The sequence below is a fragment of the Homalodisca vitripennis genome, chromosome 7 (assembly GCF_021130785.1).
Source record: "Homalodisca vitripennis isolate AUS2020 chromosome 7, UT_GWSS_2.1, whole genome shotgun sequence".
NCBI lineage: Eukaryota > Metazoa > Arthropoda > Insecta > Hemiptera > Cicadellidae > Homalodisca > Homalodisca vitripennis.
The window spans coordinates 62,721,363-62,743,500 of NC_060213.1; the positions used below are offsets into that span (position 1 = coordinate 62,721,363).

The 22,138-nt window shown below is 34.9% G+C and overlaps 1 protein-coding gene across 1 annotated transcript in view; it reads left to right on the forward strand.

Moving 5' to 3' along the window:
- Positions 1 to 22,138, forward strand: part of LOC124365928 (transducin-like enhancer protein 4) — a 193,365-nt gene that overhangs the window by 166,873 nt on the left and 4,354 nt on the right. Inside the window, 9 exon segments of the mRNA XM_046822063.1 lie at positions 13,287 to 13,385; positions 15,283 to 15,336; positions 15,983 to 16,074; positions 16,225 to 16,391; positions 17,200 to 17,321; positions 17,500 to 17,573; positions 18,033 to 18,282; positions 18,393 to 18,572; positions 19,470 to 19,685. Coding sequence (XP_046678019.1) covers positions 13,287 to 13,385; positions 15,283 to 15,336; positions 15,983 to 16,074; positions 16,225 to 16,391; positions 17,200 to 17,321; positions 17,500 to 17,573; positions 18,033 to 18,282; positions 18,393 to 18,572; positions 19,470 to 19,685 — 1,254 coding nt within the window.

The following is a 22,138-nucleotide window of genomic DNA, read 5'->3' on the forward strand; positions in this document are numbered from 1 at the left end:
CCAGAAAAGAACCTTATCTAATTTTGGCCAAAAGGTGAAAAGGAAGCTAGGTAACAGTCTAATTTGTCAGAAATTAGGTTAGCCAGGACATGCAACCACAACTGTCAGTCAGCCTCATAACTTTCCGTGTTCCCACCTAGGGCTCAACCTGAAACTTTCCACAATTAATGGATAGAGGAACAGTTTTTGCTATCGGTATAAATTTTCACTAATCCAAGTAAGTTCAGTTCGATAATACGTAATATCTGTTATTATGTACTATTCGATAGGATAGTGTCGTTCCTAATACAAAATGTTCAAAACTAGATGCTTATATCTTGGAATCGATTATTTATTTTTTTTTAATATAAAACCAAAACACCTTATTTTGATCTCTACATTATGTCCGGGAAGTTTGTCAGAAGAGTTCAGGTACACCCTGTTGTGTATAGGGTGGTAACAACCTCGGTACCGTAGTTGGTCAGGTCGCGTGTCTCCTACCCATGAACACCCAGACTGTCTCTACCACGTCTCACGTCCCCACCACTACTGTATGGCTTGTCATCTATCACTTCTATTGTTTATAGACATGGGATCTTTCGTGCCTGATTCGGGTAACTTCGGTTACTTTCGTTGCACCGACTGTTGTTGCATGCTCAACCAGTCAATCTCGCTGCTTTGATTTTTTGCAACCCAAACAGTAACAGTATTTATATATTTTTGTAACTTCAAATATGCGCAAAATATACTAAAAAATTCAACTTAACATTTCAGCAAATACAGAATAAAAAAAGGTGAGACCCATAAAATGTTGGGTTCGTGTAATAAAACCTATTATAGAAACGCAGTTTTTAAAATGCGTAATATATAAACCTGTGAATATAACGCAGAGTATAAGAAGTTTAAAACGTGGTTTTAGATTGTTACTGTTCGGCGCTGCGCTCGTATAACGTCACGGCGCTGGTAGGCAATATAGATACACGGGTGTAGTCGGATTGCCTCATAGGCGCCGTTCTATTGTTGGCTCTCTTGTGTTTACAAGCACAGGCCTAACCTCAGTATATAATAATATTTATTCATTTATAAATTACCTAATATTAGTGCAGTTATTTAGCAAACTAGCTTAAAATGGTCCTGATTGGAATATATACATAACAAGATTAATCTATTCACCTATAATGCTGTGCATAAATGATGCTGAGCCAGCTTGAAGTAAGCAAGTGGACAAGATAAGATAAATAATTAAATGCAATAATAAGGTATGATATAGTGAATTTAAATTTGTTTGAATACTTTTTGGGTGTTGTAATATTCTAAATATTATCTCATTTTGTTTTTTTTTTTAATTTCAATTGAGTTGGTGGAAGGGGGGGGGATAATAATGTCGCTTGCCGTTGTTTCAATATGATTAAAATAATTATTAGTTCTGAGATCCTATTGAGTTCTGAATTTGAATTTCCAATAATTCAGACACGACGGAAAGGGATTCATTATATTAATCTCCGCAGCACAATAAATACCCGAGGGCCGTCGACGATTCCAGACTTATATAAGCAGGCGAACTGAGCCCTGTAGCCGATTCCACGCACGTTTCCCCACTTTAATCCGCTTAATTCATTCATTTGCAGGGCTCCCGGTCGACTATAAAGCGACCCTCGCCCTTTTCTACCGCTACAGCTTTTTCTGCCCCGTTCGATCCTTTTCGACTCATTTCCCGCAGTTTTTTTACTCCCACTCCCCACGATAAGCCGCTCGGCCGACTTGTCCTAACGACCCCTCGTTTTCTAATAATGTCAATATGTTAATGTTACAGCCCTTCTTTCTAAAGTCGCCTCGAGATGTATCAACTGTTCTGTCAGTCTAGAATGCGTTAAAATGATTCCGTATATTTAATCGCCTTCTCTATTACGAAGTGAAATCGTTGGTTGTAATGAAGCAATTACCTGTTTCAATTTTATTGGCTGGCCGACTGTTGGCTATTGAATTTATTTTTCATACGTTGTCAGACTTTTATTAAATGTGTAGAAACCTGTAAAAGGGGGATAAAAAGTATGGCACAGTACTGATACATAAGACTACTTTAGACTATTTTTAATTTTTTGCATTCAATAAATGAAATTGTGATCCATGTGTTGTAGAAACAATAAAAAATGGAATGATGCTTCAACAACAATAAAACATATCCCTCTTTGTGTATACAGCTCAAAATTGACCAAGGTAAATGTATTTAAACAAATTTACTTTTTATTTTCCACGCTAAGGCAAGCACTATGCTGTTTTATTCATTTGTAGTATCTTTTTAATAAAGTAAAGCGTAACTATTTAAAAAAAAATCTGTTTATTGAAATTTGTAAGTACTTTATACAAATTCATTTAACTCTGAAATAATACGTACTGATAGACTACATGATTTTAAAGTGTATAAAATATAGTAACATGTTTGATTCGCGTTATTAAAATCAATTAGTAACAAAAACAAACTAGATAAAAGTAATTTAAATAAAAAGTAACTAGATAAAAAGTATAGTACTATTATAATTCTCTTGTGATAAAAACAAACAGAAGCGATTACAAACAAAAACACTAATAAAGCTAGCCGAAAGCGATACACGACCGACAATATGGTACTATCTCATAATGCTTTTGTGATAAACAAACAGAAGCGATTACAAAGAAAAACATTAATAAAGCTGGCCGAAAGCGATACACGACCGACAAGTATGGTACTATCTGATAATGCTTTTGTGATAAACAAACAGAAGCGATTCAAACAAAAACACTAATAAAGCTGGCCGAAAGCGATACACGACCGACAAGTATGGTACTATCTGATAATGCTTTTGTGATAAACAAACAAAAGTGATTACAAAGAAAAACAATAATAAAGCTGGCCGAAAGCGATACACGACCGACAATATGGTACTATCTGATAATGCCCTTGTGATAAATAAAAGGAAGCGATTACAAACAAAAACGCGAACAAGGCTAGGTGAAAGTGATATTGTACACGACAAGTATAGTACAAACTGATAATGCTCTCGTGATAAACAAACAGTTGTGACACAAGTGGTGGTGGCTTGCCACTAGACTATGATGATCACCTGATGAATTAGCTATTAGCCGAACATATGATCCATTGTTACCGTGTGGGGTGGGGTCGGGTGGAGGGGTGGGTAAACAAAATACGCCAGGCCGACCAATATATCAGGCGGCGGCGTGAAATTATTTACACACCACCGGAAATATTGACAAGTGCCCGCATTATAAGGTCGGTATCGTCGGTGCAGTCGATAAAAGAGATTTATTGACTGGTGCGGGAGTAGGGGTGATAGGGGGGGGGGTCGAGGGGTGCGAATTGATAATGTTGGGGTGTGTAATCAGTTTAGAACGGAGAGCTATCAGGATCCGCGTGCACGCGCGCGTGTGTTGGTGCGCTTTCCATTTTTCACAGGCGCCCCCACCCCTAAACCACCCTTTCTGAATAAAACAGCCCTCATGCGAATAGCGAGTGTGGCTCTATACGTCTAACCTCACGTTCTGTTGGATCCCATCCCCCACCGCAGCCCTCGTCGCCTTTTACAACTTTTTACGCCCGCTCTCTGCTCGCCCACTTGGCTAGAATTTATGTCGACGATAAATAAAGTCCGCGGCGCAACGTTGTCTACGTCTGCCGGAAACTGTCTCTGCACCGAGAGAGGATACGTGACAGTGTTAATGTGTTCTATACGGTTTAAAAACGCGGTATTTAGTCAGTCGCAGTATGACACTGAACCTTTATCGTAATACTGAAAAGGACACCTGGAATAACATTTATAAAATTAATACAACGACCTACAGAGTTTATATTTATAACTGAATTCGGAACGAACTTTAACCTGGATCAAGTTTTAAAATTTAAAGTATGGTAAAAAAGTTTAGTAGGTGCTAGGTACGATAATATTATTTTAATGGTAAAATATAGAACGTTTCTATTGTTTATCATTATGAATACGATTAAATTTTATATAACAAGTGAACACAAAAAATCAGTTTTAATTAGAGCATCATTTAATTGCAAAAGAATTAAAATTCATAAATAAGTTTACTATTAGATTTCAGTCCAGGAATCACGAGTAAGTAATAATAACATTAATCTGATTAATCACTTACTCATATAGCTTACGCCTTGTTTAAAATAAAATAAACAAGCACTCAATTTCATCAATGTAAATACATAAAACACTTTCGAACTCAATTCTAGGGAGGACTGTACGGGAGGCTTTTTGTTGGGACTGTACAAGGGTGTTTTCCATTCAGCCGGGAAGGGCCGCGGGCAAAAAACAAATACCGCAGGCGACCAACAAGTTCCGAAACTAAATAATAGATGGCGTTTGATGCCGGTTTAAAAACGATAACGGGCCCAACAGAGCCGCCCCATCGCCCAAATTACTTGTCCGTTCGGGTCGCAAATTCCGCTCCCCTTCTTCGGTCTCTAACTTAATCCAATCCATTACACTTCTTCGTCTCAGGTTTTAACGCGATTAGCTTTCGAAATTTACGAGTCGCTCGGCGAGGGGAGTTTTTCATCGAATTAATTAAGTGGAAAGTATTAAAAGTTGGGCCAGAATCGATCTTTCATGGCGGCGCTTACGTCACCAGGTCGTTGATTTTCATTTCTAAAATACGTTTATTTTAAAGTGGACGGGACTTGAAATCAGTTTTACTTATTTTTACTGTGTTCAAAATCCTTAGGTTAATACAAGTGGCGATGTGATCGGACGTATAAATAAGATAACGGGATTTTCGGAATTGCCTTCTTTAGTGATACAAAAAAAAAAACAGTAATACTGCGTTATGAGACCTGCAATATGATCTTTTCCTCAGGTGGATGAATAACCTAGATCGTAGTTATGTGTTAGGTTATTCACCTGACGAAGAGATCAGATTACAGATCTCGAAACGCAGGGTTTCTGGTTTCTTGTATCACTGAACAATAGCAAATGTTTTATCATCATTACAATTCGTCCATCGTCAAACACTTTAAGTAAAGTACACAAATGAGAACTGCAAAGCGGCTAAAAAAATAAAACAATTAATATAAAAAATTCAATTACTGCAATGTTAAAGTAGAGTTTCTTGTGAGTGTGCTGTTATATATCACTAACGATAAGCTTTAAATCGCGCTTCACGTTCCTCTCGTGAAGCGTTTTCTAAGCGCATTTTACTTTTATCTAAGCGTAAACGCTTATCCTCCTCTGTTTTGTTTGCAAGCTTCTCGCGTTCTATACATTTCAAACAAAACAGTAAAATCAATGAGCAGTAATATACGCAATGTTTACTTCAGCTTTTGTTCACGCCAGCTGGTATATTGAAACAGATTAACAAAACCATTGAAACAATGCAAAGTGTACTTTGTACATGTGACTAAAATTCGGACTATTTATTCGCCCAAGCTTTTCTGAAGGAAGTTTCTTCAAATTTTTTTTAGAGGCCAGTTGGGCGGAGCCCAAAAACTATGGTACGGATTTTGAGTCAGCTGGGTAGAAAAGTGGTTTACTTTTCGTCATTGCAATATAGATGTAGAAGTAGTGGAAGTAAGAGTTTTGCGCCAAATTTAAACCCTCATGTGCCAGTTCATTGTGCAAGTATATGGAAACACACTATCACGGAAAAAGAGTACACCCGGTTTAAATAGCAGCTGTTATATGAAGATTTTTTCAAATTTCATAACAAAGGAAATAACCGTAAGTTAGTCCAAAAACCACTGTGAAGGCCAACAATTAAAGTTTGACGCTCAAGTGTTAATATGATTGAACCATTACGGGGATGTTAAGGAACAGGAACAAAGATTCGAATTTTTCAAAATTTCGAATTATCAAAGGTACAGTATAGTATTAGATGTGTATCCAATAATGTAGTAAAATACGCAAAGCTATAGTTTCGAACAATAACAAATTTAAATCATAAATTAATAAAGATATTACATTTTTAGCAATAGTTTCTGGCTTCATTTTGAGGGTATAAAATGAGGTGACGTTTAATGCAGAGTAAAACTATTGCGTCGCATCTGTCACCAGCCTCTATGTGGAATCAGCGTATTTGCTGTGCCGTTATTTGGCGGTTGTACACGATGTTTTATGTTTCTACTGGGTGGTGTGTGTTCGCTCTGACACAATCATTCTATTTGCCAACAATCCCAGTTCGCCAGCTAAACACAGGTTCTCCAGTAATTGTAAACATTACCTTCATTTCGTTCGTTTGCCCTTCTCCCTTTGGCGTTCGTTAATGATGTTTCACCGCGTTTCCCCGCTGCGTTTGATATTTTAACGATGTTAGGTCACGGGCGCTAAAAATACCTCTCTGTTGGTTCTCCGCTAGGTTTATACCTCAAATTTACTTTGGAGCGGTGGGACGAGCCAAAAGCTACACGGCTTTATTTAGCGGCGTTTTAAAAGTGTAAAAACGAGATGTACGCTTAATGATTTTTTATTAATTTTTGGTTGTAGATATTATGATCGTTTTTAGTTGTACATCAGAAGTATTTTTTTAAAACACCTTTTGCGTTGTAAGCTTTGTTTCGTTTGATTGCTTTTGGAAATTTAACATAAACATACAAAATGAAAACATTTCTTCAAACTCTATCACTGTGTACCTATATATTAATATAAAAAATATTTGACGGCCAGAATTGTTCAACACATATTTGGCTTACCAGTTGTCTCTTTGGTGACGATTCCGTGGTTATTTAACCACGCATTGTGATAGAAGATTGCCGAATACAAAATCATTGATGGTCAAAAATAAGGGCTCTGCGGTAAAATGGTTAGGATTCTCGTGTCTTCGTGGGCGAGTATATATCTTTTTCTACTTAAGGTTTTTTTATATTCCAACTGAACCGATAATCTTCGAAAAAATAAGTTTTAATTAATCCGAATAACTTGCAAAAAACCAATAAAACTGCTCTCGTTTTGTTGGGGACTGAACGGAAAAAGGAGGGTTCAATTTAAGGCGTGAACAACACTCCATTCCACCCGCACTGAGGGCGAAACAATAAATCGAGCTTTTATTAACAAGCACACTAAAGAATAAATTAGCTCTCTCTCAATCCGTCGCTTATTGAATGCAGAACTCTTGCACCGTAACTGGATTGCAGCCGGGGGGTTTTATTTCGAGTGGCGGGGCTTGGGGGGAGGACTAGGGGTGGTCGATACTCCCCGTCCTTAACAAACCCGCCAGGCTTAAAAATTCCCTCCCGAGTGTAAATTATACACTTATATTTTCATACCTTTCCCCCCTTTTGCACCGCCTCGGCGCTTTTTAACCCTCGTTTATTTTCTTTACCCTAATTACAACCCCGGTCGCCTCCTAACTGTTGCTTATCTGTTTTGCGGCAACTGTATCGCCGTTTCTGTTCAGCCTGCCGTGATTGTTTCCACTCCGTGGATCTTCCCCGTATTATGGTAATTTTAATTAAGTTTTTCTCTTTTATTTTCATTTTACAGTTTTTAATTTATTTAACCGTCTATGTAAATGAAACATTTTAAAGGTCGCATAGGTCTTTTAATTACCTTATTCACAATTTGGACGATACCATTGTTTGTTAAAATGCGATTAAAAATAAATAGTGTAGTCGCCAGTTCTGTACCTTGAGGTACACCACTTGCTAAAGCCGCATTAACGCTAAGAGGTTTAAGCTTTGAATGAGGTTTGAAAGAAGCTGATTGCACAAATCGACACTGAAGTGACTCGAGAAGGGCGAGGCCAAAACAGATCGCTAATCCCCTAATTGGGTTGCTCGAACGCAAATCTCCAGCGGCAAAACACCGCTGTCATCCCGCTCGCATTACACCCTACACCCGGCCCTACATTGGCGTTGCGAGGGCGAGGGTCCTTCCCGAGGGGGAGCGAATAGGGGTGAAATCGGTTCATTTAGGAGAGTAGGCTACGTCCCGCCACATGTCGCTGTGTAACTAGCGTCCTCGGTTATTGTGTTAGGTATTCATTAGAGCCGGCTGAAAGGATGTGGGTTAGTGGGTGGGTGGACCTCGTGGAGGGAGGGGTGCCCCCCTGAGGGGGAGAGCGATATGTCAAAAGCCGTGTCGTCGACAAAAGTGCCCTGTCAAAATACAAAGTGGTTTGTTCCCCGACGGATTAAGATATATTGTCGGCTTGGTTGTTCCGTTTAGTGTTACCCCAAAAGGCTTTTCCCATACAATGATGAGATCTATAAAAATGTGTTACAGCAGAAAGTGATATCAACCAATTGAGTTGGAAGTTTTGTTCCAACTTCGACATAAGTAATTATAATTTTCTGACGGAGAACTTCGTAATTGATCAATTCATAATGTGTTACCACGGATGTACGCATTCTTTGCTTGATAAAACACGATATTGCCAAATAGGAAACAAAACGTGAAACACGAATAGGGTGAATTTACCTCACACAGAATTTATAATTTGGACGTATTCATTAATGGTACTGTATTCAAAGTGTACAACTTGAACGTAATAACTTCAATTTTTAAATGGGTGGAATAATTTGATTAGTAATTAATTTTATTTTGTGTAAAAAGTTTTAACTAAGTAGTTCTTCAGAATATGGATCAAGGAAGTTCATACACCTTGATGACGATGTCATCGTCATAAAGCCATACCACGATACAGGCAGGATAATTAGGGGGAGGGGGGGCTTAGTAGAATAAATTTCAAGAGATCCTCACACCCGTTCTGGGCTGCAACCCCCGACGAGGAGGCTGCTTAATTCGGTTTATCTGTAGCCGACCGACTGCACCCTGAGGGCACATTGCTTATTCATTACCCGCGCCGCACGCACCACCGACCGTAGCCCTTTAGTGGCTCATGGCGCAGGTCTACAATTCACGCACGTGCTGTTCAAGAAGGAGCAGGAGGGGAGTGGAGTGTTTGGTGACGTCACTGACTCACCGAGTATTGTCGTCATAAAACTCGTTCGGTCCTCAGAAGGCCAACATTTGAGTGCGGTTAGTATCTAAGTGGTTCCAATTCCACATAAATATAGCCTCCTTAATTTCTCATCAGGGAACAAAATGGGAAGGTACAAGTATAAATTCCGAAATGTTTGAAGATTAGGCAATCTTTAATCATAGTTAAGAATGTGTTAATTCTAGTAGTCATAACTTAAATACGCGTTAAAGGGCTATCGCAATATAAAACGTGTATAAACAGCGTATAGAATCTCATTCGTAGTCATAGCGTATCAAACTAGGGTACACTGTATGAATACAGGTATTTTAAATCTTTTGTTATTCATTCAGTGGTCGGTTTCAAGTACGATATATATTCATACCTTCAATAAGTGTATTTATTTCAAGGATCCGTTTCCGATGTAATAATAGCAAGTAATTTCATGTAATTAGTACTGTAGGAGAATGATAATCATGGAATATTTCGTTCGACATTACTGATCGCAATGCGATTGAACTGTTGGACTTTTGTATGCTTATAACGTAATACTTTAAAATTTAACACCGGAAGAAGGGGCCAGATACCAGTCGTCGAAACGTCCTGTTCCTGTTATATCACATAACGAACTAAAATGTCAGTAATCCTGTTATCATTTCATTTCAGCACTAACCGTACATCCAGCTGACTGAAACATGATATCGTGAGGGTTCTGATAAAGAAAACAAAAACAAGACATTCCGAAAATGGTAAAACCAATTTTGAAGTATAGTCTTTATTTATCAACACACCTCTCTTCTTTCTGAGGCACTTCGTGAGTTATTGATGAATACGACTTTCTGAAAGGCAGCGAAAAATAACAAATCGGAGAAAGCCAACAAACAACTAAGCTCCGATCAGCTGATCTGTGTCAACACCTGTTTACAGCCGTCAGCTGATATCCGGTCGACCTTTACAGATCAGCTGATTTGAATAATGGTTGCGTACAACCGGTTTACCGTATTCTGCAGGGTTTTATTGCATTATGAAATTACCGTTTAGTGCCCGATCGGGACTTTGATTATTTACTCTCTTATGTCTGTCTGTTTGCTGCGGGTAACTTGTCACTTGGTTCGTCGCGTAAAAGGATTATACAGAGAACTTCTTGTTGCCCGGTTGTAATTTAAACAAACAAATATATTACGTAACAGTGTTGTAAATTAGATACATTATTAATACTGTTGCGTAATAATGAACCAATACGTGTATTATGGCAACATATATTAGGTGAAGAATTATTAATCGGTGAAAATAACTGTATATTGTATTACATGATACTGAAAATAATATATGTTGGATGTGTTTTCGCTGTTTCATCAAATTCAATTTTGATTCGTTCTTCGTTGTCAATACAAAATCCCCAAAACCGAAATTATTACTTTTTTGCTGTCGCTTACGAAATATTGAGATTATAAATACTACCATTAGTATATGCAGTATTATTTGTTAAATAGTTCTATTTATGTAACATGTATTTTAGGATCATTGATATTCAGGGGTTTTCAAGGACAGTAAAGATCGTTTAAATTCGGAAAGATAAGACATCCCATTCTGTTTGTAAAAACTTATAAAAGCTTATAAAAACAATGCGGACGGAAATGAACTTATTTTACAACGGCTCCCGCTTTGTTTGAGAGTTTGGTCAGCTTTCCATGAGATGAAAATGATAATAAAAACGCGGACCGGGCCAGTAAGAGCTGTACAAATATGGCCGCAGGACAAAAGGGAAGGGAAAATACAGCGGGCAAATGTTTGGGAACCAAATAATGGCGTTGGCAAATAAATTGTACAGCCAACAAATATTGGCAAACCGGCAATAGTCGAGGTGAACAAAACTGCTGGTGGTCTGCCGGCCCCGGCTTGTTGACCCGGGAGGTCAGTCGCAATTGGGCAAATAAAATAATTATTCTTTAACGTTGGCGAAAACATTTATTATGATTTCATCATCTATTGTTTACAATCTGTAAGACAGACCTCCTCTGCTACTAATAAACATACTTAAACGTTAAAACAGGAGACAAACAAATTCCTTACTTAGTTCTTTATTGATAATGGATGATTTAATAATACAAAGATAAACTGATTAGGTATTTTCTAGTAAACAAAGCCGTAGTGTAATTTAATCCTGTTTATTAAAATTATAAACATTACTCAATTGCATTGGGCCTTATCTTACATTCACTTAAAAAATAAATGACTTAAAAACAGATTCTAATATAGATTTTGCTGAAGAAACGTCAACACTATTAATTGACATTTAATAGTTAGATAAATTATAGTTAACAATGTCAAGCGGTAAAAACATAGTACAGAAATATATGGAAAAACAAGATATTTAGCAAGATTTTATTCCAGAATGTTTATTTCTTATTTCAGTTATTATAAATCCATAATTTCATATTTAGAATATATAGTAAAAATATAGTAATTATTTCTGCCTTTCAATTATTTTGGTCGTTATCATTTTCACTACAATCTTGTATTTCCGAAATAAGAAATTAAATAGTCCAGCCCCTAGCGGCTACAGAGCGAACAAGCGTGACGTGACGTTACGTGACGCAAAACGAAAATCCTCCCCCATTCAAAACGCACATTCATTTATCGCTATCAATGCATATTTACGTTATTATATTTATAATCTATTAAAAGAATAAATGGTTTAAAAAAGTAAATATCGTATTCCAAACAGAAAACAGAAATGAAACAATGTAAACTGAATAAAAAACGCTCAATTGTACTAACTGGGTCTGGTAGACGGTGTTATGCCGATGTTGGCTACACTGTTACCACGACAGAGCCGAGTCGGTTACCACCAACCACTGTTGCCAACTGAACAGAGTGATATTGCTGCAGCTCAAACAATCCTCGCTTTTCCGACTGAACGGTTGAAAAAACAGCAGAACAAAATGGAGAACTTGTTTCCAAGGCAAATAACATTTATGGTCGAGGGAGTCTTGATTTGTTTTTCTACGCGGCGAAAATTCGACGAACGCGGCACAAAGGATTTTATTGTAAACACGATTGCGAGTTTGAAACCAATACAGTTTTTTTGTCCGTGTGTATTTTGTGATTGAGATTTGATTAGAATTGTATTGCAACAATATTTTTACTATTCGACGATTTTAAAACGTTTTGATTAGTAATTTCAGTTCGGATTGTTTTTATATCTGTTTATTTACTCAAGTACAAAAGTGAATTTGTTTAACGAAGACTGTATTTAAAGTGGATCATGATCATTTGCATAAAGTATTGCAACTGAATAATTTAAACAAATAGGTTTTCGTGTTTTTTTAGTTGGCTTCGACTTGAGCAACTATTAAAAATGGTCTGAAACAGAAATGTTTTAAAATTAATTTTAATTTCATAAAAGCACTAAACTGTATCAAGTCTTCAGAATAGCTGCGATAGGATATTAACGTAAAAACAATAAATAGAAAAGTACAAAATATATTGTACAATTATATTTTAAGTTAATGCTAATCTAAGCTTTAAACACAAAATTATGTCTAATTATATTGTCCGCCAAGACGAATTTATTTTATGAAATGAATCGAGAAGGTAGCTTGTTATGCTGCTTGTGAACTACCATCTCCTTTTATATTTAATCACACAGATCTCCTAAACCTAACCTCAAAGTAGGCCTGCCGGCGTAACCTGAAGCGGAACCAAAGCAATTTATAGTCTAACAATATTATTATAACTAATAATTATTGTTGGTTTCTCACTAAAACGGTAATTTTTTAGTAATCTTTATTTTAATTTAAAACATATCTATTAGTCTATTTTTAAATTTCGATTAATAGAAATCTCTAGTTTTAAACTTGCGTATACTAGCTTCATTTTACATATTATTGTTTCGAATTTACAAAGAAACTTCTTAAGTACGGTAATCAAAACATTTTGAGCTATAAGATGCCTGAGACTGTCAGTAAATTTAATTGAAAATTATACATACCCCTTATCAAATGCTGGATGATTGCCAATTTTTCAACTGTAGTTTAGTGATTGTATACTTAATTATTGTTTACCCAAGAATATCTGACATGTTGTGACGAAAGCCTAAACACATTTTCGTCACTTTCTCAGTTTGTTTTGTGTCGCTTGAGGTTTAATTTTTGCTGGCACTTTGTCAAGAACAGTTTCGTCACTCCTTCTCTTCATTTACGTCAGAGACAATGAGTTCCAAGAAATGGAATCCAACTAAAAACAAAGCAAGGGATTTATTCCACAGTCCACATTGTTAAATGCCTAATCATTTCTTCTATTTGCCATACTTAGTTCTGTTTAAGCTAAAATGTGTTAAAATAAATTACTTTTGAATAAAATTAATTAATTTTATTTTTTTGCAGAGAAATTCAATATCTCCTGCGGAAAGGGAAAAGTACCGACCAAGAAGTCCTGTTGAACAGGAACATAAAAAACTGAAGAAAGAAGAAAAAGACTGTCATGTAAGTTGTTTACCATTTTTTATAAAATTGAATGATTATTTAAGTTCAAATTTTTATTTGCTGTAATTGGTGTTGTTGCTATGCAATTTTTTATTTACTATTTAGACGTTGTATGTGACATTTGTTTACTAATTAGTTTTATTTCCTTTGATTACATGTATAAGCGATACAATGATTTCCTTGCTAGAATATATTTATTTCGTTTTTATTTTTTTGTTTTTATTTTTAAGGGACTTTTTTGCGGAATGTAAATAATTTTACAATACATTACTTGGACAATAAAATAGTTGTTTATGGATAAATAATATTGTACAATCAACATTAAACCTATATTTAGAATATATTATAATTTAATGGTTTGTATAAATTAGTAATTTGAAAATAAAAATAATTATAATAGGCTAGATGACTTGTTTATGTTGAGAAAACATTGTTATTTCCACTAAACAATACTTGTTTTAACGGGAACAATTTTTATTGTGAGAATGTTATAGAATGACGTAATTTACAAACATTAAATTACTTGGACTGTGTGAATAATAAATAATGTATTTTTTACAATAGTAAAAATACATTTTGCTATGGAATATATTTACGCCTAATCCAAAATGTTGTTAATCGTATAAAATTATGACAAATTACTAACACTCGTATATTATTTTATTTAATTGTGATTCAATGATATTTGAAATTTTATAAAAATATTGTAAACCCACCGCTGTTATTTACATTTAAACTGATAAAAAAAAACCTAATCTTCTTACTGGAGTTACAAAGCAAAAATGCTGATTAATATAATTATTTCTGTAATAACATTGATAATTTTAGTTCATGTGTAGATTATTTTATAAATTCCTTCCTCACGTAAATAATTTATAATTATTGTGCGTGAGCAATCAGCTTAATTTTCCGCTTCCAGTTTTAGGTTTATTTGATGGCTCATGAAGAGCAAGGATCAAGAGAGGCAGTTTCATTTCACACGCCCACTTTTGTTTAAAGGCTTTTAAACAAAGTAGCTTTGAGTAGGTTTTGTGCTGACTAGAAAATCCGAATCATGTGCGCTATAATGGGAGGGGGGAGGAGAGGGTTAATACGAATGTGATTATTTCTGAATACATACTCAAGTCTCTCAACCAAATTGATTCTCGTAATCGCTTAATTTTGTTGAATAACGACACAAGTTTGATTCCGACACAAGTTTGATTCCGCAATTGGACCATACTGAGTTCATAATCAAGTAGTAATGTTCAAACTAGTTGGGTTCCACAACTTATAATAAGCGTTAGCTGATGTAACAGCAAGTAGTGAAGTATACTGATGTGTAATTAATTAAACAGTGTCTTCACTTTCACCAACAAATGTCAAAGACAAACAAAGATTAAAAAGGATAAATTATATTATCAAGTATCTCTGTTTAAAGTTTGGAATTACACCGTTGTACAATCATGGAATATTATCCTAACTGACTTTTTGATTTTGTCTACAATAAATTGAAACCTAACTCATACTTTAATACTGATTAGGCTTAATATGTTTTTCTTATTTTTTAGTGCATTATACATAATAACTTTTGAAATCAGTTTCTTCCCATCTACGAAACTCGTTTTAAATACTTATGTGGCAGCACTTATAATTTAAAATTTTGTGTAGCATGATATGTATACTGCCAACTTTGAAAAAAATCCTGAGTGGAAAAATTGAGCCCGAGTTTATATTTTATTACAACTTTTACAATATTTAAAAAGTAACACCAAGAGTTATTTTCCTCCTAAAACACACCAAAATTAAAAAAGTACATTCATATGTTGTAGGAGAACAAATGTTTTTACACTTGAAAACTGGAAATAGTTTATCCGGAAGTGGCCAAATTCTAAAACGTAATGTTTTTTCTGTCCAGGCCAGTGATGGAGAGAAGAGTGACCAAGATTTAGTTGTGGATGATGCAAGCGAGGTCAGTAGATCAAATCATCGCTAGATCGAAATGAACAAGCACACTAATTAAAGCACTCCAACTGAATCAATGCAACACAGATCTATTAAATAGTAATAAGGCTTAATTCAATTTTGTATGATTATTACATATAACTAAATATTTTACTTTTCAAAAATCTAAAAACGTTAAAATTTACCTGTTTGATTTCTTTGTTATTAATTTATTTTACCAGTAAGATTGCATATTAGTGATTCTATTCTTATTTCAATTATGTTTGCATGTTTTGATGTTGTTGCATTGAATTGTGAAAAAAGCTTTTTTACAATTGAACTTTGAATTTTGTTTTTGAACAATTTATAACATATACAATGATTTGTGATAAAATATCTTTCTTTGTTATTTGTTTGGCTTCTTATGGTAATGTAGTGTACAAGTGCCTTACATTGTTTAGTACATATTATTTTGCATATTGAATCATTATTACAGATGTCACAGAGTGTAGAGTTAATAATGCATTTACCTTTCTTTAGAATGTCATTAAAAATAACGTAAATTTATTCTGCCAAATGAGAATGTAATTTGGATTATAACAAAATCTTTACTTTAATTACTGAGGAATTATCTTAATTTTAAGAGTATTTAAATTATTTTAATTTTATTTTAGGATCCTGTTTCACCCCCAAACGGAACTGCCTCACCTAGAGAGAATGGCCTAGAAAAATTAGCACCGAAAAAAGAGCATGTTGGACCTCACAGGTAAGAGAGTACCAAAAAAATCCTTTTTTTAATTTATCAAATTATAAATTAGTGAATTTGCTCAAAATTCTGAAGTGAGCTAGGTTTAGTTGCTATTTAATCTGTATTATTCAATTTTGAACTAATCTAACTTAACCTCTTAATGTTCAGCCCTAGGAGTGGCACATCGTCCAATGCCAGCACCCCTTCCACCAAGAAGATGGAAGAGAAGCCGACGACACCCATCAGCAAGTCGGTTACGCCAACTAGTGGTGGCAGTGGCAGCAGTACGGCAGGCGCCAGTGGCCTTAAACCTCTTGTCAAACCCCCCACGTTAGGTGAGTAAAACACTTGCCTAAATATAATCAAAACACAAATGATTTCGTACAACCTGCGAGTTATCTTTGATGCAGTAGCTAAGACAAGATATGGAAGACAGTGAGACTTGGTTTCGTGGTTTCAACAGAGAGCTGTTGTCAAATAAAAAGTTCCAGTAACCCCATACGTTGCACAGTACTAGCCCTTCATGAAGGTTAATCTTAATACAGATTTCAGTGAAATGTCTTGAAAAGTCAAAGGACATGAAATTTATTAAACATTTAAAATTTAAACTGAATCGTCTATAATACATTATACTGCATCCCTAACCTACAAAAACCTTTGGACAATATTTGTTTTTGTAGAGTAAGTTTTTCTTTTTTGTGTACTTATTTAGCATTGATGATCCATTTTGCTACTAAATTGTCTTATATATTGTAAAAATGGTCTTTACCGTGAAATAAAAAAATGATAAAATAAAAAGAGTGTAAGTTTGCAACCAGTGTATCTGTGTATTTGTTTGCGGTTAATTATTGTAAAAAAAAGGACAAATGTTCAGAAAGATCTGATTGATACTGATACACAAAAACTAAAGCACATAGAAAAGAAGCAAAGTGGTAAATTGATTTCCTATAGTTGAAATTTAATATCAGCATCTTTAACTTTTTAACCTAACCTAATTTGATATCTCCAAAATATAACACAATTTCAACTTTATGTAACAATTTCTTTTTAATCATATCAACACATCGATTGGACCACCTTTCGGATATACTGTTTAATGTTTTGGTGCGTTACATGTATCTTTATAAAAGCATGTTGTTTCAGCAGCGCAGTACCCACCTCACTATCTGACGGGAGCAGGGCCACACGAACTACAAGCGGGGGCATATGGGGCTCTCCACAACAATCTGCCGCCTGCCCTCAACAGCTACCCCCGCCCTCCACTGGTTAGTACCTTATTTGCTGTTGGTTGATTTCTACAGAAGTGGAATATAAGAAGTTTCTGGTCTTAAGACTAATTACTTTAGTAGAGTTTGAAACCATGTGATTAATAACTGCACCATTTTTTTACTTTGCAATGTTATCGGAATTGAAAAAAAATCAAAATTTTAATCCTTGTTGCAGGTTGGTTACGACCCTCATTCACAAATGAGAGCGCCTTTAGGACCTGCCCTCGGTGGGATTCCTGGTGGTAAACCGTAAGTATCATTAATTTATGTATTATAGTTTATTAAATTATTTTGCAACCATACAGTCTTTATGTGAACCAGGCAAATTAACTGTGTCTCTAGTGCAAAGATGATAATTATAATCACAATTACTTAATTAGCAATTTATGATATTTAAGGAAAGAAGTTTGATTGTCATTAGTTCAAGTAAACCAGTATTTAAAGAGAAAATTATTTAATACATCACTAGCTTATGTACTGCAAAAAATGACCCTTTTCATCATAAAGATTGTGCTATAAATTAAAAATATTGTTAGAAATATTAACACATTTGGTTCACAAAATGGAGAATAAACATCTTTATGATTTAAAATACTTACGATTCACATATAAATTGAATTACTTAAATTAAAATGGAATGAAATAAACTAACCTAACCTAACATAACATAATCTAACCTAATGTAACCAAATTGACAATTGTTCACAGTGCATATTCCTTTCACGTAAGTGCTGAAGGACAAATGCAACCTGTGCCGTTTCCCCCCGATGCGCTGATCGGACCCGGCATCCCAAGACATGCGAGGCAGATCAACACTCTGAGTCATGGCGAAGTTGTCTGCGCTGTGACTATCAGTAACCCCACCAAATACGTCTACACAGGCGGTAAGGGTTGTGTCAAAGTGTGGGACATCAGCCAGCCCGGCACCAAGAGCCCTGTCAGCCAACTGGACTGCCTGGTAAGATTAACTGCAATGAATTAAATTAATTTTATTCAACTTCATGATATTTTAATAGTGATATATAATAACCTAAACCTATTTTTCACCTACTTTGATGTGTGTTTCAGCAAAGGGACAACTACATTAGGTCAGTGAAACTGCTACCGGATGGACGGACGCTGATAGTTGGAGGGGAGGCTAGTAACCTAAGTATTTGGGATTTGGCGTCACCTACACCTAGGATAAAGGCAGAGTTGACGTCAAGTGCACCAGCCTGCTATGCTTTAGCTATCAGCCCCGATTCCAAGGTAGGTTCCAGTATGTTTCTTGAAAAATATTTCAATGAAATATTATGAATGTGGCCTTTTTTTGGATTTTAGTCATTCAGTACTGCAGCAGCTATGCCTATTCTGCTATTCTTATTAATGATCAATTGATTACATGATTTTACTGATAATATTGAAGTTTCTTAATATGCACAATAAGACTATGCTTTATTCTTTTATTGTGCAGATAAATTAAATCATGATTTATATTCTAATAATAATATTTATAAAAACTCATAATAATTATTGGTTTCTCTTTGTTTCTTTGAACCTTTTTTTTAAAATTTGTATTATCCTGATTATTTTTAGTGATTTTCAAGTAATAATAAATAACCAATTTTAAATGTGTACAAAAAGCTTTCCTTTATTCCTCTTGCTTTCGTCTGTCTAATGATTATAAAAATTGTGAAATCTGTTGAAAATTACATTATAAAAAATAGCTTTTTTACTAAGTGTTAATAAACAATATTTTACACATATTTAATACCAAACAATATCTGCCAACAATTTTGGCTTTGTCAATACATTGATGCAATATTTCACGAGCATTCTAGCAGGGAATTGTGTTGCTGTTAAAATGATGGATTACGCAATATAATTTAGATGAAACAATCGTGTAAAACTACAGATTGCGTTCTTTCAGAGTTTTGGTGTTCTGTAAAACTACAAGAGCCGCTTTCAAAATGTTACTATACTTTTTAAAGATAACAGTGGAGGGACTAAAAAAAACAGAGAGCACAAGAACAAGAATTTCCCATTTGTATGGAAATATGTGAGATACTACCAAGTTTGCCAAACTCTTTTCATAGCAATTCCAATTTGGTCAGTAGCAGGTGGCAAACCTTAAGGCAACTTTTCTAATTGTTGGTACCTTTGCAGGTGTGCTTCAGCTGCTGTTCAGATGGGAACATCGCTGTGTGGGACCTCCACAACCAGACGCTGGTCCGTCAGTTCCAGGGCCACACGGATGGTGCATCCTGCATCGACATCTCAGCTGATGGCACAAAGCTCTGGACGGGTGGTCTGGACAACACGGTACGCTCGTGGGATCTCCGTGAGGGTCGCCAGCTACAGCAGCATGACTTCTCCTCACAGGTCAGTCAAGGGAATTTTTGAATCGTTCAGTCTTTAACATTAAGGAAGCTCCACCCACTCCATAAGTCATCCTCCACAGTTTAGTGTATAGACTTACCTACCAGCTCTTTACCCTAATATTTCAACATCTGCAGTTAGTGATCTATCGCTTCTGGACATCCTTTGGGGTGCCCAGATCACAACAGTTTTTGGTGTACCCAGTGTAGGTTCTACTGGGTACAGACCAGCTAGAAGTAAACCATCCTGGGATTTGTTTTAAATTACCAACTAATTTGACAAAAGTCCTTGTTTAAAACAAAAGATATCACTCTCTCATTGAAAAGAAAATAAACTAAAAAAAGTACATCTAGACACAAAATAAAGTAACAAATTTCAGGAACTAACTTTACTCAAAAATAAAATATCGTCAGTAATCAAATCAGTTTTTAGGATTGTATATTTATTACGAAGTTCTGAATGTACCAGGACGATTGCAAACGATCCGACAATCTAAACTTGACTTCAGGGGAGGGATGGAGAAGGGTGTAACAACCATTACAGTATCAAGATATTCAAGAACAAAGGGTAATGATAGTGGAGAATCATCTCCGTGTTGATTACCCTATCTAATACAGCCAAGGTCTGTACCAACCGAGTGTAATCAATTTAGAATTACTACTTCCGTGGATAGTTTATCCTCAAATTCATACAGTAAATTTTTATCAATTTTTAAACAAAAAACCACTATAAATCGTATGGAAACAATTTTATTTGTTTAGTAAAATATCAAATTATAACGTTGTGCTCCTCGGTCATATAATATTTACACTTTTATAAAAATTTCAAAATATTAATGACTCATTACTTATGTATGTGTATATGTAAGTGAGTGTGATCTAGGGAGATTACCATGCATCAATGAAATGGAATTGTATATACAAAGTACAAAAACACAATTATTTAATTAGGATTCAGATTAGAATTTATTAATCATTTCTAAACATTAAATTATTTATTAATGCATTTCAATTTCCCCTCACAATTCAATCAATAGTAAAATTGGGGAAAATGTTTTTTTAGAAACATTTGCTAGGTCTACAGTTCTGCAAATTTTTGCACAACTTCAACAATCAATTACTTAGTATTAAAGTAGTTATTACTATGCCTACTTATTTTAGATTTAAATTATCACAGTGACTTAAAACTCATTGAAAGTGTTCTTGAAGTGTAAACAACAAGGGAACAGTCTTAAATAATGATCGCGTAAAGCAGATTCTCTGATTATGAATTATCCTCGTAACGTTTCTCTGCACAGTGTTATTGGAAAGAGTGTAATGGATCCATTACATACATAATAGCGTAAGCTCAGAGCAAATGGAAAGCGTGGCAATTTACAGAGTATTAATCACTGACAAAGTCCGATATTGCAATTGGTTATTTATTGTTTACATTAGTGATGAAATGCTGTACCGCATTATCTCCCCCCCTTATTGGTCCATTATTGGCATCCTCTCTTGCCATTGGTTGTTTTACAGTCCGCTGTGCTAATGTGCATGTGGGATGTTTAATTACTTAGTAAACCTGCAGTTAATTAATCGCTTTTCCATGTTTAATTGATAACCCGCAATGACTGATACAGTTTTAATATTCTGCCACATCCTTTGGTGGGGTTTGTTTCCTACCTTTTATTGATCTGCTGTCCTCTGAAGCTTTGAGTATAAACGGTTGTAGATTTGCATAATATATAAAACGAGATTAAATATGAGTGCTTTAGGCTCACATGTTTGTTTGTAAATACAACTAGGGAACACACAGTTATATTTTATCACGAGCATAGATTTAAAATGATGTTCTGCTTGATATAAAATCAATTCTATATTATATGTAAAAAGTAAAATAAAACTGGAACAATAAACAAAAATGTAATTCAACTTTCATTTGGTGCATTATTAGCATACCTAAAATGCTTATGGAAATGTTAAGGTTCAGTACTTTAGACCTAAACTATGAAAGTAAATTCACATGTTTGTTTTGTTTATCTTTTGTAATTGTCTATTGAGTTTATTAAACATTGTTAAATAATAGTAATCATTGAAATAATTGTAATATTTCAGTGGTATAAATTTTTTGTATCCTTCTGACGACACTGTGACGTCATCTAGAGGTGTTGACACATCGTAATCTCAAACTCACTCATCTTCCAAATAATAATAGTGAAAAGATGTGAGAAATAAGTGGGAATCCCAGTCAGATAAAAGATATAGAAACGTGAGAAAACAGTGACAATTGAGTCATATAATCAGAACAGCTGACAATGAATCAGATGACATTGAACTTGCAAACATTAAAAAATAATCAATAATTTGAAAACTGATTTCTAGAAACCAAGGTCGAATTGGTGTTTTTAGACATCTATATAAACATTTAAAATAGTGATAATTACGATTTATGATTAAATAGTAAAACATTTGGCA